A 17,895-nucleotide genomic window follows, 5' to 3' on the forward strand; every position below is an offset into this window, starting at 1 on the left:
AATGTCAAGTAACACATACTTTGGCAAACCTACTCCTAGATTTACACAAAATAACCTAATCAATTTTTAAGAGTTTATCCACTTTAGATATAATAATTTTTAAAATATAAAGCAGAAGGAGTTCGATAGGAAGATCAAAAAATTATAATTAAATTAGTATAGAATTAATCCTCTCCTCAAGGGGTTGGAATAGGGGTTTCTAAGGAATAAGAGAGAGACTTGTCGTCTCACAAACCACAGACCTCCCATCGAAACCTTAGACATCTTTATTTTTGAAGAAAAAAAATAAAAAAAATCAATTACGAGATCCATTAGAAACCTGACTCTAGATTCCATAATTTTGGAATAATATGCTTTAAACTCTAAGGAGGGATGTAATCATTTCAGGATCAAGATCTATGGACTCTATAATAGAATCTTAAATTTTCTAAGGTGTCACCTCCTCCATTGTCAGTTCTTTTCCCTTACCCAAGCCTTGTGCCCCCCCAAATAGGCTATCCTAAGACAAAGCAGATATAGTTTTTATTGAGATTTTAGAAGAGGAACCAACCATCGATTTTCTAATCTTTAGTGAGAGACAGAATATTTGAGACAGAGACCTCCTAGTTTCCAAGAAATGAATACCAATAGAGAAACTGATCCCGGAAGAAAAAGGAGGCATAAATGATGCAGAGAGATGACGACGAGGGAGTGATAAGGAAGATGAGATTTCAAACAAAAGGGAAGGAGAGGGGGATCATCCTCTTTTCTCTATAACTCGGATTCATTTTTTTTTAGAAAAGTTATGAGAGGGAGTCAATGAGGCTGAATTAATATAGCACTTTTTTGAATTTATATAACACTTATTTTCTTTGGAGAAAAAAAAAGAGAGAAATAGAGAAATCAAAGGTATCATATCGTTTTATTTAATTTCATATCCTTGTATCACAAGGAATACACCATCACTTGCACATAAACAATTTCTTGTACCATCTTGCAAGGGCTATAATTTTTTTCTAGAAAAAAAGGCATCACATCTTTTATTTAAGTTAATATTGTTGCATCACAAGGAATACACGATGACTTAGTTGCACATAAACAATTTCTTTCTTGTAGCAAATCATAAACTTGCTAATCGTGAATGGAATCAAGACGAGGAGACGACGATGGGGCTTCTCACCACATGCTTATCCGAAATCCACTTCAGATTTCCTTCAACAGAGCTCGAACTGCCGGTCAACTTTACGGTCACAGTGAAACTTTTCTTCTCCTCCACCTTGGAGAACTTGAGGGTTTGAGGAGTAACAGTGACAGACACGGACTTGGGCACGTTGACTTGTACCTTATAGCTTGAGGTTGCGGCCCCCACATTGGTGACCGTTCTCTTCACAGTCACGCTGCTCCCACTCTGTAGGGCAACAAAAATGGAGGGATAGTTGAGATTTGCTTCCGTGATGTTCTTGACATTATCACAGTTTACGGATCTGTCACGAACTATAACACTTGCACCGGAGTCTCCGAACTTGCCACAGATGTAAGCAATATAGTCATCGGTATTGAGGTCGTAGATGAGCCCCGGATCAACGGCTTTGGATGGGTTGACATGTCCAGCGCCCATTGCAAAGAAGCTCGCGGGTTCCTCTTGTTGATCTCGGATCGGTTTCCCAGATGCGATTTTATCGTCAGAGGTGGTGATGATGGCCGACTTGATGGCCGCAGGCGACCACTTGGGGTGCACACTTTTTATGAGCGCAGCAACACCACTGAGATGAGGAGTTGCCATGGACGTACCAGAAATGATGTTATAATTACTTTCACCTGTACCTTCAGAGTCCAACCACGCAGCAAGAATGTTGACGCCAGGTCCAGAAATGTCGGGCTTTATGATGGACGGGCACGCCAAAGAAGGGCCCCGAGAGGAGAAGAAAGCCACGGAGGGGGCTGAAGCTCCAAGAACCGCGCCACCGAACGAGATTGATGCTGTGGGATTGGACGTCGAAGTTGCATACGATATAATTGACGCGCCGTCCTTGTCGGAAACAAAAGCGGCAGGGAACTCCACTCGACGGACAAGTTTGGTGGACCCTTGGCTGGCATCGGTGATGTATATCAGGGCAACACCACCACTATCCTTAACACGGGTGGCCAAATCTGCCGGCGACTGGCCGGCCTTGCAGACGACCACCTTCCCGCTGGCATCGCCGCTTATGGAACCGCAGTCAGGTGAATCTTGGGAGAAGTATAAAGGAAGCGAGGTTTCAGAAAGGGCTTCTAACTGGTCGAGAGATTCGCCGTTGACACTATGACCGTCGCCGAGCTCAATGGAGGCTCTGAAACTTCTGTCAGTAGTACTTGCGGCCACTGTAAGGATCCAAGGCGCCTCATTGGAGACGGAACTCTGAGATGGTCCACTGTTACCCCCGGCACAGCTGACAAAAACCCCTTTCTCAGTCGCACCAAAGGAACCGATGGCGAGAGGGTCCTCAGCAAGTGACAACGAAGAGCCGCCTAGAGAGAGGGAGAGCACGTCCGCGCCATCTTTAACGCCAGCGTCGATGCCAGATAGGACATCTGCAAGGGAGCATCCTTGGGAGCTGCACACCTTGTAGATGGCGAGGTGAGCATGCGGTGCCATGCCGGCCGCAGTGCCACCGCCTAATCCAAATGCGCTCGCGTTGCGCGCAAAGTTACCAGCGGCGGTGCTTGCAGTGTGGGTTCCATGCCCTTCTTCGTCGGTGGGCGAACTCGAAGAACCACCGCTGATCATGTCCTTGGCACCAATGAGCTTGTTGTTGCAGCCGCTCTCGAAGCTGCAGGAGCCTTTCCATTTGGCAGGCGGCGGCGGCATCCCTTCATCGTCGAAAGAAGAGTGACTGGGCGTCAAACCGGTATCCAAGACTCCAATGATAACCCCCTTGCCGAGGTTGGAAGCCTTCCACAATCCTTGGTTTTGTTTAAGACCAAGGAAGGCGGGGGTGTGCGTGGTGAGAAGAGGCACCACACGATCCGGGTGCGCGCGCAGGAAGCCCTCCTTCTTCTCCATGTTCTTCACCTCCTCCTCCGTCAGCTCTGCGGCGAATCCGCTGAAGACCTCACTGTAGGAGTGAAGCAATCGCATGGAGCTGCCGTCGGACTCCGGCAGGAAGGACTCGTACCATATGTTGAGATTCTGTTCATCCAAGCTCGCAGCTGGCTTTCTGAGTTGGATAATGTAAGTCCGTCGCTGGTGGGTATCATGATTTGGAGTCTGACGACCGAAGGCAGCCAAGGGATTCGTCAAGATTGAAAGGAGAGCAAGGAGGACCACAGAAACCGTTGGTGCACCAAAGGTCTCCATGCTGAGGGAAGCAATACGAGAGAAGGAGGACCTCCCCTTGTTGGTCTCACTGTGGAGGGATGCCGCCGAGCCTGTAGCTTAAGCTGATATATGTATAGAAAAATATTAACGTATGGATGGAAAGTAATCATCTCATGATATTTTGTGATCAAAATGTGGTAATTCTTGCGAATGATTATGGGGGCAAATTTCCTTTTTCAGTCTTATTCTCTACATATAAAATTAAGTATCATAATGCTGGTGTAAATAGAGTGTAATCATGGATGATTCTGGAGGGACCTTTATTGCCCAGTGGAGATGGTAAGAATTGATTTAAATGTCAACTCCATTTGGCTGAATGAATACAAAAAAACCTTCATAACATGGCGAATTCCCTGTTCTCATTCTGATACAACTTGTTGTTGTTTTTGGCTGGTAACAGCTTGATAATTATGAATCGTATACCATGATTATGCTGTCAAAGTTTGGAGAATTTTGACTTCCACATTGAGACTTAGATTTCCACACGACAACCGTAATGAACACCATATCTTACTCTCTCTGTCTGTCTGTCTGTCTGTCTGTCTGTCGATGGCATAATTTATAAAAGGAAAATTTAAAATTAAATCAGACCAATTATGGCTGCTTATCGACTAATTGCAATACAGCACGACACACATGGAAATGATATAATATGACTCAAATGTATGATTTTCTTAAATGTCTATATGAATGGATTTAGACAGGCAAAAACACTTTAGGAGACTCATTGACACCCTCAAAAACTGTCTAATGTGATTTTTTTACCCTTTCATATGTGGATTGATTCGTTAGGCTATTTCTATGTTGTTATATCTATTATATGTTGAGCATTTTATTCAAGGCAAATCATAGGTTTTTTCCCCCAAAAGACAGAAATAACTGCTATTAATTCAAAAACCTGTTACAACCAGCACCATGCTGGTCCAAAATTAAGTAAGGAACATAGGCCTTCCGGACAGTGCTCTCTCCAAAAACAGCATAATAATTCATTCCTTCTCTTCTCTGCATACATTTACAACATGATACTAAAGGGAACTCTACAATAAATAAAATACATCCCTAATAATATTAAAAACATTTCAAATGTGAATATATTGTATATAACCTAGATGCTATATTGTAAATGCTCAAATATTGATGCTACCTTAGGATAGCATTTCATTTCAGTATTTACGGAATGTTAATATAATATTTTAAATTTTGAAAGTACCCTATGACTTTATATTAAATTCTTAAATTTATTAAAATAATTTAATGAAAAAACACACATGATTTATACTTTCTTTGAGATAAAATTTTATTTTTTTATTTATAAAATTTATTGTATATTTTTTATATGATTATATTTTTATTTATTATATACTTGAGTAATATAAATATTTTTTTCTAAGAGTACATTTATTATTTTAAGTAAATATATTTATTTTAGAATAAATATTAAAAATATTAGAACGATAAATTTGTCATAAAAATATTCAATGAACTATTAAAATATAATTTTATCAAATAACACTTACATCAATACACATTTAAAATATATTTATTATTTATTATTTATCAAACACTTAAGGTTTTTTATAATTATATTCATTTAAATTATTTTCTCTAACTGCATATAAAAACTACTTTCCAAACACAACCTAATTAGTTAATGAGAAGATTTGATTTTGCTTCCAAAATTTTAACAACAATGCAGCAGTGGTTTCAGTCACAAGCTTTGTGATTCCTTCCTCTAGTGCACATTCAATTTCTCGTTTGAAAGCAACAAACTCATAGGAGAGGAATTTTCTTACTTCAAAGCCATTCTAAAAAGAGTAGCAATTTCAATCTTAGTCTCAACATATTTGTGATAAATAATTAAGTAACTTAGTCTTTGCAAATTTCCTCTTTCAACCTTAGTCTCTACAGCATCAATCGGCCATCATCCACTTTGAGTTTCGACCCAAGAAATCACCCACCAATCAGACTTGTATTTCTTCAAACACAATTCAAACTCAAATTCACCAATGATCTGCTTATTTGCCATGTGTGATTAAATTCAAATATATGTTTTAGGTCTTCTCTCTCGTTAAGTCCTTTTAATTTTTAATTCCAAGATATACCTGTATAATTAATGAATTTGAGGCTCAGTCTAACAATACCTTTTTATCATAATATGTCATCAAACTATTGACTGGTCTTGGGGAAGCATCTCCATTCCACAACATCTCTGATCTCTAATATTATATTACTGATCCTACTCTCAAAGCTGAGCTAATCCTATTGTGACTAAAAGCTAAATGGTTAGTTTGTGGGACATATTATCCACCTCTTAGTCCAGGTATGTCCGGACAGGTAGAATATTTCAAGACCTTATAACTCTTTTAAGTCTATCATCCAGGTTATAATAAATTAAAATAGATGGAAAACCCAGTAGAACCGGATGAAGTCTAAGATTATGCTGAATGAAGATCAAAATTTTAGGGTCCCAATTAAGACCAAACCACTAGCTTCTAGCCGAAATATTAATGCGTTGAACTAAAGAGCAGAATGGTCAGAACACTACATCAAATCTCAGATGAAATTTTAACCCTACCTTATCTCCAGCTGCCTAGTCTGAGAGTAGTATCACTCACTAGCTAGGATCATCTTCGGATCGCAGCACCAGGTGTCAGTGCATGGCTTACGAGATATTTGGTTTTGGCCAAAAGTACCAAGAACTAAAAGAGAAAAACAAAAGAAACGGCCGCAAGCACTATTGATCATCCAAATCAATGCAAATGTATATATATATATATATATATATACAGCACGTTCTCACTTATATGGGATAGGATGGAATTCCAACGGGAGACATGCAAGCACTTGCGCATGTGATTCGAACGCTGCCGCTTGTTTAGGACGATTCATCGTTTTGGATAGCATCATTGTGGGGCCAGAATTCCCCAACTTCTTAATTTTGCAACTAATATCTAGTCTATCAATAACCATCCATACGAAGGCTCAGTGGTGATCGTAGGCTCCATTAGATATTAAGAAAAATGACCAAATAACTTCAAAAATTAAAATAATTTTTATTTTCAAATAATAAATAATCAAACAAAAATATCTTTATAAATTAAGATTGATTCTCAAATAATAGATAATCAAACAAGTATTAGCCACATCTATAAATAACCTAATATGACCTTAGGGTTTTATTATAAAAAAAAAAAGAAAATGAGATTATCACTTCGAGAGAATCGACCTCCTAGTTTTTATAAAAAAATTAAAATAACATTTAATAGATAGATGAAAAGATACACATATATTCATATTTATAATGTTTCACCCCTAAGTTAATCGGGACTTAGACTCATAATAAATAAATAAATTTTAAATAAACCTTATCTAATTTTTATTGAACTAGATAAATTTAATAAAATATTATTTAAAAGCTCAGAAAATAAAAAGATCTTAATACAATTTTATAAAGAAAACAACTAAAATCTCACTGATTTATAAAGTAAACAGTAAAATAGAATCTAATGAACCCTCTTTAACCAAGTTATTTATATTTAAGTGACGAACAAAGTGAAGAAATGAATAAGAATGGGCTTAGCCAAACCAACACATGCTTCATGGAAAAATATTGGATATGGACATACAAAATTGAACAACCATTGAAAGGCGTAGGATTCACCAGACATCCCTTATTCCAAAAAGATCGGAATGCATTAGTGTGCTTGTGTGATATGAGCGCAACACCAGCGGAACTCCTGCAGCCAGACTGGCACTGCATATGGTAAACCAGTCCGCATTCTTCCAACGCGTGTGCTTATTGTCTTCCACCCCACCGTCAGTGCTACATGAGAGTTCTTCGTAACCAACTTAACATCTTGCCAGCATAGGCTACGACTCATTCTCGTGCGTGGAAAGCCGAGAATCTGATAGGGCAGAAAATAGTTGTCTATCAAGAGCTGCAACATTAACGGCGATCAGGAAACAGCAAATCGTATGACACATTTTATACTATATGGCTGCAAGTAGAGAGGCCACTGACCACAAACAATACAGATGCTAGTTTTATAGTAAAACAACCACAAAATTTGTTGCAGATAAGCTGTGCACTAGCATTTGGAAAATTGTCAGACTTAGGAGTTTTTTTTCCAAGTAAAGCCACCAATTGCTTTTCCTGTATAACATAAGAATATGATGAATAACTAATTACTTGCTTAGGTTCTGATAGTAATTAAGATTTTTTCAATTGTACTAGAAAATATCATTGATCAGTTAGTTATGTGCAAGACGTGCTTGTCACCGTTTTCCTCAAAAGCAGTAGAAGTCGTCTTGTCTAAGCAACAAAGATTCACAGTGAAAACTGCCTCGTCTAGGCGAAGGGGAAGCTCTCAAATAGACTTTTGGTGGCCATCAAGGTATTAGAAAAAACCAAAGGCAATGGCTAAGACTTCGTGAATGAAATGGCCACCATCGGTCGAATTCACCTTGTGAACATCATCCGGCTTCTAGGCTTCTGTTGCGATGGCACACCTGAGCTCTGATCTACGAACTCATGCCCAGAGAATCATTAGCTGATTTGATATCCAAGGAAGAGATGCGACAAAAGCTCTGGGTGCTCAAAGACTACTAGACATTGCTCTTGGGATCACTCGGGGCATCAAGTATCTTCACAATGGGTGCGAGAAAAAAAAAATCTACATTTGGACATCAAGCCTCATAACGTTTTGCTGGACAACGGGTTACAGCATAAGATTTCATATTTTGGATTGGCAAGATCTTATTCATGAAAGGACAATAACGTCTCTTTGACATGTTGGAAGAAATTTTGAAATATAATATCTTATTTATACATGTTGGAGGAGAGAATTTTTTAGTTAAAAAAATCTTATCTGCTATCAGATTCCATCTATTTGTGAAGGTTACTTCATGCAAAACTGTAAATCGCAGAAAATCATATACTTACAATTTGAATTAACATTTTGATATTCATTTAAAGCTGAATACATATATACGGAACCAGACTGAAGAATGTTCAATTACCTATACAACCTATCAAAATGATTGTCATCATATATTTCCTAGAATGTGCACTAAAGCACATCAATTATGCTCTTTATAGGCATCTAAACATCGTAACTCTTTTTTCTGCACTTTCAATCCCTGGAATGATCAAAACAACCAGCAAGAGGACTCCAAGACTTAGATTACAATCTGCGAAAAGAGAATGACAGGTAACTTATTTATTTTCCCCACTGGTAAAAAGAACTTAAACCCACCTATTAAAAAAGCAATCTTTCATCCCTGAGGCAGGACAAAATCATGTTTTGTGGGCGGCGATGAAAGGATAAAAAGGTTATGCATAGTACCTTAATGAAAGGCTGATCGCTGATCGGAAAGGGGTCAATAAAATTGTTTAAGTAGAAGTAAGCGGTCCATTAATATTTAAAAAAATATTGATTCTTTAAGAACTTCATAACTAACTAACTAAAAACTTCAGAAAATCAACAAGTTATTATCAGAAAGTTGGGAGACACTGGTGGTTTCCCTCAGTCTGCGCCATATGGTGTTGTCATCATGAGTCAAGTAACAAGCAGTTTGTTGAATGAGAAGTTGAGAAGAAAGAATTCAACAACATCTCAAAATGATTCACAGGCACTTATCTCAGAGAACAGAGGAAGGTCAAAGTCTAGAAGCAATTCATACATGGGTAGGAGCAAGTCAAGATCAAGAAAAGATATTGTTTGCTATAATTGTAGTAAGAAAGAACATTATAAGAACTAATGTAAGCAACCTAAGAAGAACAAAAAAAAGGAAAAAGAAGTATAGTCTACAGAGTCAAAGGATAATACTACAACTACAGTGTAGGGTGGTGATTATTTAATTTTGTCTCCTTTTGATAATATTTTTTATTATGTGTCAGGATCTTGAGTGAGTGATTGACACAGGTGCTTCTTATCATGCTATACCACGGAGGGAGTTTTTTGCTACATACAGGTCTAAAAATTTTGGTGTTGTCAAGATGGACAACTATGGCACAACAGACATCATTGGTATGGGTGATATCAATTTAAAGACCAACCTTGATTGCAAGTTGGTGCTTAAGGATATGAGGCATGTGGTTGACTTGAGGCTGAATTTAATTTCAATTGGAAGACTAGATGATGAAGACTATGATAACAGATTTTACAAAGGGCAATGGAAACTCAGTAAGAGTTCTTTTGTTATAGCTAGTCGAAAGAAATGTCATACTTTCTACAGGTTGTAGGCCAAAGCTTATGGTGATCAGTTAAATGCTACAGAGAATGATTTTAGCATGGAGTTGTGGCATAGGCGATTGGGACACATGAGCGAGAAGGGGCTGCAAGCTCTTTCCAAGAGAGAGGTATTGCTAGACCTCGGAGGTATATATTTGAACCATTGTATTGATTGTTTGGCTGGTAAACAACACAGAGTTTCATTTGCTAGTCCCGCTTTGTTTAGAAAAATGCATGCCTTAAACCGTGTTTATATAGATGTATGTATTCCTTTGAGGATAAAAACTCCTGGTGGATTTGTTGATGTTCCTAGTATAAGTGATGTACTTTATTTTGTTACTTTTATAGATGATTTTTCCAGAAAAGTTTGAGTCTATGCTTTGAAGACCAAAGATCAGGTGATTAATGTCTTTAAAGAGTTTCATGCTAGGGTTGAAAGGGAGACAAAATGGCAATTGAAATGCATAAGATCAGATAATGATGGTGAGTACACATGATTATTTGATGATTATTGTAGGTCACATAGGATCCAATATGAGATGACAGTTCATAGTACACCTTAGTAGAATGCAATTGCAGAGAGGATGAATCACACTATCACGGAAAAGATCAGATGTATGCTTTCACAGGCCAAGCTACCCAAAAGGTTTTAGGATGAGGCTTTGAGGACTGTAGTTGATGTGATCAACTTATCACCATGTACAACCCTAGATGGTGATGTTGCAGAGCATATATGGTCAAGGAAAGATATTTCCTACAGGAATTTGAGAGTGTTTGGTTGTCGTGCATTTGCACATGTTCCTGACAATGAGAGGTCCAAGTTGGATGGTAAGACTAAAGAATGTATTTTTCTTGGTTACTCACATGATCAATTTGGTTACAGGCTTTGGGATCCATAAAAGCAGAAGGTGTTCAGAAGCAAAGATGTAGTCTTCTTTGATGATCAAACCTTTGAAGATTTGAAGAAGAAAACACCTGCCAAGACTTCTGTAGAAGGATTAACAGATTGTGACCCAGTTACTCCTCCAGTATATCAGGGTGATGGGGGGAAATGTGTAGGAAGATGGTGTAGAGCATGATGTTGATCTACTTACAGGACATATTGAGTAAGAAGAAGTTGGAGAGAAACTTCCTATAGAACCTCAGTTGAGAAGATCTTCTAGACAACGTCAACCTTTCAGAAGATCCTCTATAGATGAGTATGTGATGCTTACTAATGCAGGTGAACCAAAGAGTTACCAAGAAGCAATTGAAAGTGAGCAGAAGGAGAAGCAGTTGTAACTTCAGAAAATTCACACAGATGACAACGAAGCATACATGTTGAAAAGACCTTACCAAAAGAAAGACATGAGATATGCCGATAGCTGGTCGGCATGGCTTCACATTGAGGAGTCATGGGACAGCCTCCTTTACGGGCTGAAAGGGGAGGTTGTTGGGCTAACAGCCCATATTCAGCCCAAGGTGGGTTTTATCAGCCCACAACTCACCCCCCTCTTAACCTAACTCTAATTTATATTAGGGGGGGTGTGGTGGTTATAAAAAGAGGCAGAAAAAGGAAGCAAGAATGCAGTTTTTGGTAGCCATGAGATTCCAAAAAAAATGAAGAGAACAAGGCAGAAAAGGAAGAGAAAGAAAGGGAAGAAGACAAGGACAACATAGAGAGACTATTCTCAATTATATAGTAGTGCTTTCATCTCAGGTTAGATCAAATCTATAGTAGATTCTTATTATGATTACTTGGGGAGAATTAGGGAGGATTTAGATATTGTGTACAGTTACGTGATCCTTATATCATAGTTATTCTCTTGTGATTATTGCTAGGGTTTTGGGTAAGAGATTGAGATTTGTATATTCATTATTCTTATAGTGGATAATCTCTAGTTTATCCTGTGGTTTTTACCCTTCATAATGGAGGGGTTTTCCACGTATATCTTAGTATTCTATTTGATTGTGGTTCCATTTAATTCTTCTGTGTTATGGCCTACTAATATTTGTTCATATACAAAAGTTATTTTCCTTTATATCCCATCAGTGCTTTCTCTTTACCTTTATAATTTCACTCTTCATTCTATCACTTTATCATGGTATCAGAGTAGTAAGAAGAGAGGTGCGAACCTTTGCCTCCAGCTAGCAACCACCATCGTTGCAGCCATATTCCTAAGAGAGACTCCGTGGCTAGTCCTCATCTTCCTCACCGCAGCAATCTTCGCTGATCTATCACAACAGTCTACAGACTTGAGGAGATAGAAGGGGATGCCTGTACCCTCAATAGTCTGCATGCTGGGTGGTCCGACGCTCACCTCTACGTATATGTACAGTTGTGCCATACACAACACCGCATGGATCGCTGTTGTGTGCACGAACTCAAGCCACCGTAGTCACCCACCTCTCACCTCCCACCTTCCACTCTTATCAACGCCTCTACCACCGCTATCCTCGCCTCCGGCAACATCATCCTCACTACTTCCGGCGACATCTTGTGGCAGTGTTTTGATCTTCCTATGGACACGCTCCTGCCGGGTCACGTCTTGGTCCTAGCGAGGACCTTGTCTTAGTGTAGGCCTACCATCCCTTTCTATTGTTACCGAATAATCTTTGCAGTTCTCTCCCCCTGCCTTTGATCGGTGATCGGGGTAGCCATTGCGTCCTACTCCACCTTCGTCTCGACAAGCAGCATTTGGAACCTTTCCACACCACTTATTGCATCACTGCATCGCTGCCCAGATTCCTAACTGCTGATCTGCTGCACAAAGATTTGCAACTGTCTTACACAAAGCTAACCTTCTCCTTCAACAAAGATCTCATTTGCCAACAACCTTCCTTAGGTGACATTGATTTGCACCACCACTACCTCTTCTTCCCTGATCATTGGCGTCGCTGCAATCTTTTACCTACTTCCATATGTCCTCATCATCTACCTCTAATGCTCCAGTTATTGTTCCCACAGTGAACCATAGTACTTTCACAGATACAAGCCTTATTTCCATCATTACAGCAACCCTTATCCCCTTCAAATTATCCAAAGGTGGTAACTATGCATCTTGGCGTGCTCAATTTTCTAATCTCTTATTTTGGTATGATCTTCTAAGCTATGTCGATGGCTCCCTTCATTATCCATCGGTAATGCTAAACATCCCAGGAGCACCCAGTCTAGTACCAAATCCGGACCACAAACTATGGTTACGCTAGGATCATCTCATCCTCCAAGCAATTTAAGCCTCGGTTGCTGGCTCCCTCGCCCCACTCGTATCTTCATATGACACTACTGCCAAAGTTTGGTACAAGTTGCAAACTATCCTAGTGAATAGTTCATGCATTCGCATGCTTAGTCTCCTATCTAGTCTCATGACAACTAGACAAGAGGAAAGTCCTGTTACTGATTATCTACACAACATAAAGGTTATCATCGATAATTTGGCCTTGATAGATCATTCTCTTAGTGATGAAGAAATCACTGTTCATATCCTCAATGGCCTCGGCAACGAGTACAAGGAATTGGCAATAGCAATATGGGCACGTGACTCACCAATGTCTTTCAAAGAACTCTACGACAAGCCGATTGACTTTGAGATATATCTAAAGCGTGAAGATAAATTGCCAGGACTATCAATCATAGCTCAAGTCAGTTAAAAATCTACAAGGAAGGGCAATCCGTATAACAAGAATGTCAACAAAGGTTTGACCAAGATGCCTCCTGAACCTATGAGCTCCAAACAGACTATACCTCCTCAACATCATCAATATTCCAATCACAACACCCAAGGTGGCTACTTCACTCCTCAGCAATCCTGGTGCCCTCACCACCAACAAAAAGTTGTGTGTCAACTATGTGACAAAGTCGGTCACTCTACAAAGGTCTATCGATCTCGATCCAAACTTCCTGCTCAATCACATTAGCTTCAAGAAAATCTCACGACTACTCCAAACACAAGTGATCAAAATTGAATTGTGGACTCTGGCGCATCCCATCACATCACCTCTGATCTATATAACTTGTCTATCCACAACAACTACAGTGGAAATGAAGATATCATCATCGGTGATGGTAAAAGAATTCCTATTACTCATACTGGTTCTACAATGCTTAATTCACCTACCATAATTTTTACACTCGATGATGTTTTGTATGCACCTCACATTAAACGAAATCTCATTTCTATTTCTCAATTTTACAAACAAAATAATACATCCATTGAATTCTTTCCTAACTCCTTTCTTGTCAAAGATTTGAGCACGGGAGCATCTTTGGTCTAAGGCTAGAGTAAAGACAATGTTTATGTATGGCCGTCAGTTCCACAAATAAAATAGCCCATTATCTACTCCTCAGTTGCAACTCCAATTAATGTGTGGCATCGTCGCCTCGGTCATCCCTCACTCTCTATCCAAAATAAATTACTTTATCATTATTCTCTTCCTACTCTTAAAAATACAAGTATTATCACTTATTGTGATGCTTGTCTCAGTAATAAAATTCATAGACTTCTTTTTGACACTTCTTCCATATCATGTTCTACACCATTTGAAATTATTTATACTGATATCCGGGGCCATGCTCCCATCACCTCCTTTGATAAGTTTAGATTTTATGTCATTTTTATAGACTATTTTACTAAGTACACATGGATATACCCTCTCCGTCATAAATCAGAAGTTTCAACAATCTTTGCCAACTTTAAAAAGCTGGTCGAAAACTTCTTCTAGTCTACCATTAAAACAGTCTACTCTGATGGTGGCAGTGAATATCTGTTAGGACTCTAGCTAGGAGAGTCCTAATTGAGAGGAACATTCTGTTAGGACTCTAGCTAGGAGAGTCCTAATCGAGAGGGACACTCTGTTAGGACTCTAACTAGGAGAGTCCTAATTGAAAGGGACATTCTGTTAGGAGGTTTTTTCTTAGAGAAGAATTAGGAGTTGTAAGGGAACAGGAGTCTTGAGTATGAGTCATATTAGGAGTTGGTTAGAAGTAAGAGTCTTAAATAGGAGTCCTATTAGGAGTTAGGGTTTAGAACCCCTATAAATAGCCATGTATTCCTTCTCTTTTCTTAAGCAATAGATGAATCTTTTCTGCAGCCTTTGAGCAGCAACTTGGAGGGAGGAACCCCTATAGAGTTCCAAGGAGGCCGATCCCCTAAAGAGATCAACCCCAAGTTTAGAATCTGCAAGGGTTCTAACACCTGGTATCAGAGCAGCGTTCTTGGCGTCTCGCTGCCCTTCCACAGCCATCCATCAACCCTCCACAACCATCCAAAGTAATTCCCACAATTGCTTAAAAGATCATCGCCGAATTCCACCATCATCTCCACCACCGCAGATCAACCTTTGATCTCCCCGTGAATTGCAACAGGTTCTGGTTTCCTACCTTACTGCTGCTACAATTTATTTATCCCTATCCGAAAATCCAAAAAAAAAAAAAATCGTTCCTATATTGCTGCAAATTTTCATTGTAAGTTGCTGAAATTTTTCGACGAGAATTCTGCTATCGCAACTTACACCAATTTTCTTGCTGTTACTGTCGAAATTTTCTTGATGGACATCCTTGCTATCATATAAACTGAGATATTGCTGTCAACTCTCTCCTCAAATCTCTCAAATTTTTTGTGGAGATTTCGTCGAGAAACCGATGTTTCTTCGACGATAATTCTGCTCTTACAAGACAACACAATTCTGTAGCAAACTTTCACTGATTTCAATCAAACCTATACATGCCTTTAACTCGTCAACAAAAGAGAGATCTTAACATCACAGATTTGGAGTCATATACTATGGCATCTGAGGAGGCAATCAATGCTAAATTTGAAGCCTTTGAGGCACGAATGGAGGATAAGATTCGGATTCTCCTTACCGAATTCAGTTTGGGCCGACCACCAAGCCCGAAGAAATCACATCAAGGAGAGAGCTCTAACCAATCACATCATGCCCAAAGAGATGACTTCCAAGAGAGGGGAGGCTCTATGACCGACCCCAACTATTCGCGCATGAGAGTGGACTTCCCTAGATGGGAAGAAGGAGACCCAATTGGTTGGATCTCGTGCGCTGAGCGATATTTTCGGTACCATAAAACTGCGGATGCATCCATGGTGGAAATTGCAGCTATACATCTTGAAGGGGATGCCATACAATGGTTTGACTGGTTTGAACACACTTATGGAGCCCTTTAATGGCGACAATTCAAAGAAGGACTACTGATCCACTTCGGACCAACTTATTACGAGAACATTGACGGACAACTAGCAAAGATCCGACAAACCTCCACCATTCAGGAGTACCAAACCAGGTTTGAAAGATTATCTAATCAAACTCGTGATTGGTCTAAAAAACAGTTATTGGGGACTTTTATTGAGGGCTTAAAGCCGGAGATCCGGGGAGAAGTTAAGGCGCGACAACCATACACGCTTATGGCAGCCATCTCTTTCGCACGACTTCAAGAGGAGAGATTGAACCATGAAGCCCGGAGGACAAGGATCACTCCACGACCTACAATACTAAAGCCCTCAGCCCCCCCTACTATCAACCGAGTCCCTGCACCGAAAAGGTTAACAAGAGAAGAACTTCGGGAGCGATCTGCGAAGGGGTTATGTTGGCATTGCGACGAGCCGTGGAGCCGCGAGCATCGCTGTAAAAAAGGTAGACTTCTTATGATTGAACCCATAGAAGAAGAGGTCATTGAACATCTAGAAGAGAGCCTTGAACATGAAGAAGAAGATATGGAAGAAGAGCCACAGCCGACCGACATTACGGTACACGCACTAGCCGGCTATTCAAATCCGCAAACGATGAAAGTTGGAGGCCTTCTCAAACAACAGCCGATCACTGTTCTCATTGACACGGGTAGCACTAATAACTTCCTAAATAGTAAGGTTGCTACTCGGATGGCACTGCATATTGAAAGTTGCAGCAAGTTTGATGTAAAGGTTGCCGATGGTAGAATCCTAAAGTGCGACCAAAGATGCCCGTAGGTGAAACTATTACTGCAAGACCAAGAAATTATCACCGATTTCTTCCTCCTACCAATCGATGACTATGAGGCAGTGCTTAGTATAGAATGGCTGACTACACTAGGTGATGTCTCTTGGAACTTTTCTAAATTAATTATGAAATTCTACTGTAAGGGCAAACAGATCATCCTACGCGGGAAGCGCGGAAGCAACGTTACCACTGTTTCGACCCAACGAATGGAGAAAGTTTTACACAAGGTAAATGGTGCCTTTTTGATGCACCTCCAGCAGCAACCAGAGGGGAAGAAAATAGAATTTGAAGATCAAAATCTTGCCCAATTGCTTACTGAATTTGCCGACATATTTGCCGAACCGCGCGGTCTTCCTCCTTCTCGGCAACATGACCATCGAATTCCAATCCTTCCGGGCAAGCCACCAGCGAACACTCGACCATACCGATATCCTCACCTCCAGAAAGATGAAATTGAAAAGATCGTAAAGGAGATGCTTGAAACAGAGGTGATTCGACCAAGTTGCAGCCCCTATTCCTCACCGGTGCTACTTGTACGCAAGAAGGACGGAACTTGACGGATGTGCATCGACTACCGAGCTTTAAATGGCATCACCGTCAAGGACAAATACCCAATACCAGTGGTGGATGAACTTCTTGATGAATTGAAAGGAGCTCAAGTCTTCACGAAGTTGGACCTCCGATCCGGTTACCACCAAATTCGGGTATGTAACGATGACATTCCAAAAACTGCATTTCGCACACATGATGGCCATTATGAATTCTTGGTAATGCCTTTTGGACTCACTAATGCTCCTTCAACCTTTCAAAGTCTCATGAATGATATATTTCGGAGCTTTCTTCGTAAATTTGTGCTGGTATTTTTCGATGATATTCTCGTTTACAGCCCTTCTCTTGAGACTCACTTTCAGCATTTACGGATTGTTTTGACGACTCTTCGGGAGAATACTCTTTTTGTTAAGCAACCAAAGTGCAGCTTTCTCCAGAAAAAAGTAGAGTACCTTGGGCATATAATATCAAAAGAAGGAGTGGCGGTAGACCCAACAAAAATTGAGGCAATGCAAGGCTGGCCGAAACCTACAAACGTGAAATTACTGTGGGGGTTCCTTGGACTAACGGGCTACTACCGAAAATTTGTTAAGGACTATGGGAAGATCAGTGCACCACTCACTTCTTTACTGAAAAAAGATGCTTTCCAATGGTCGGACAAAGCCTCTGCTGCCTTCGACAAACTTAAAGCAGCCATGACAACGACGCCGGTGCTTGCGCTACTAGATTTCAATAGACCCTTTATCATTGAGGACGACGCATCTGGAGTCGGAATTGGAGCCGTTCTCATGCAAAATGGTCGACCACTCG

At 39.9% G+C, this 17,895-nt stretch overlaps 1 protein-coding gene across 1 annotated transcript; it reads right to left on the bottom strand.

Annotated features, from left to right (window-relative positions):
- Positions 1-1,045: 1,045 nt before the first annotated feature.
- Positions 1,046-3,155, bottom strand: LOC135604904 (subtilisin-like protease). The gene has a single exon (XM_065094553.1). It carries the CDS (start codon positions 3,095-3,097, stop codon positions 1,127-1,129), a length of 1,971 nt encoding a protein of 656 aa, XP_064950625.1. The 5' UTR covers positions 3,098-3,155; the 3' UTR covers positions 1,046-1,126.
- Between the last annotated feature and the right edge of the window lie 14,740 nt (positions 3,156-17,895).

Source organism: Musa acuminata, chromosome BXJ2-2, assembly GCF_036884655.1.
Source record: "Musa acuminata AAA Group cultivar baxijiao chromosome BXJ2-2, Cavendish_Baxijiao_AAA, whole genome shotgun sequence".
NCBI lineage: Eukaryota > Viridiplantae > Streptophyta > Magnoliopsida > Zingiberales > Musaceae > Musa > Musa acuminata.

What these genes read in the sequence shown, in the direction of transcription:
- LOC135604904 (XM_065094553.1), bottom strand. Translation starts at nt 3,097, where the DNA reads ATGCGATTGCTTCACTCCTACAGTGAGGTCTTCAGCGGATTCGCCGCA.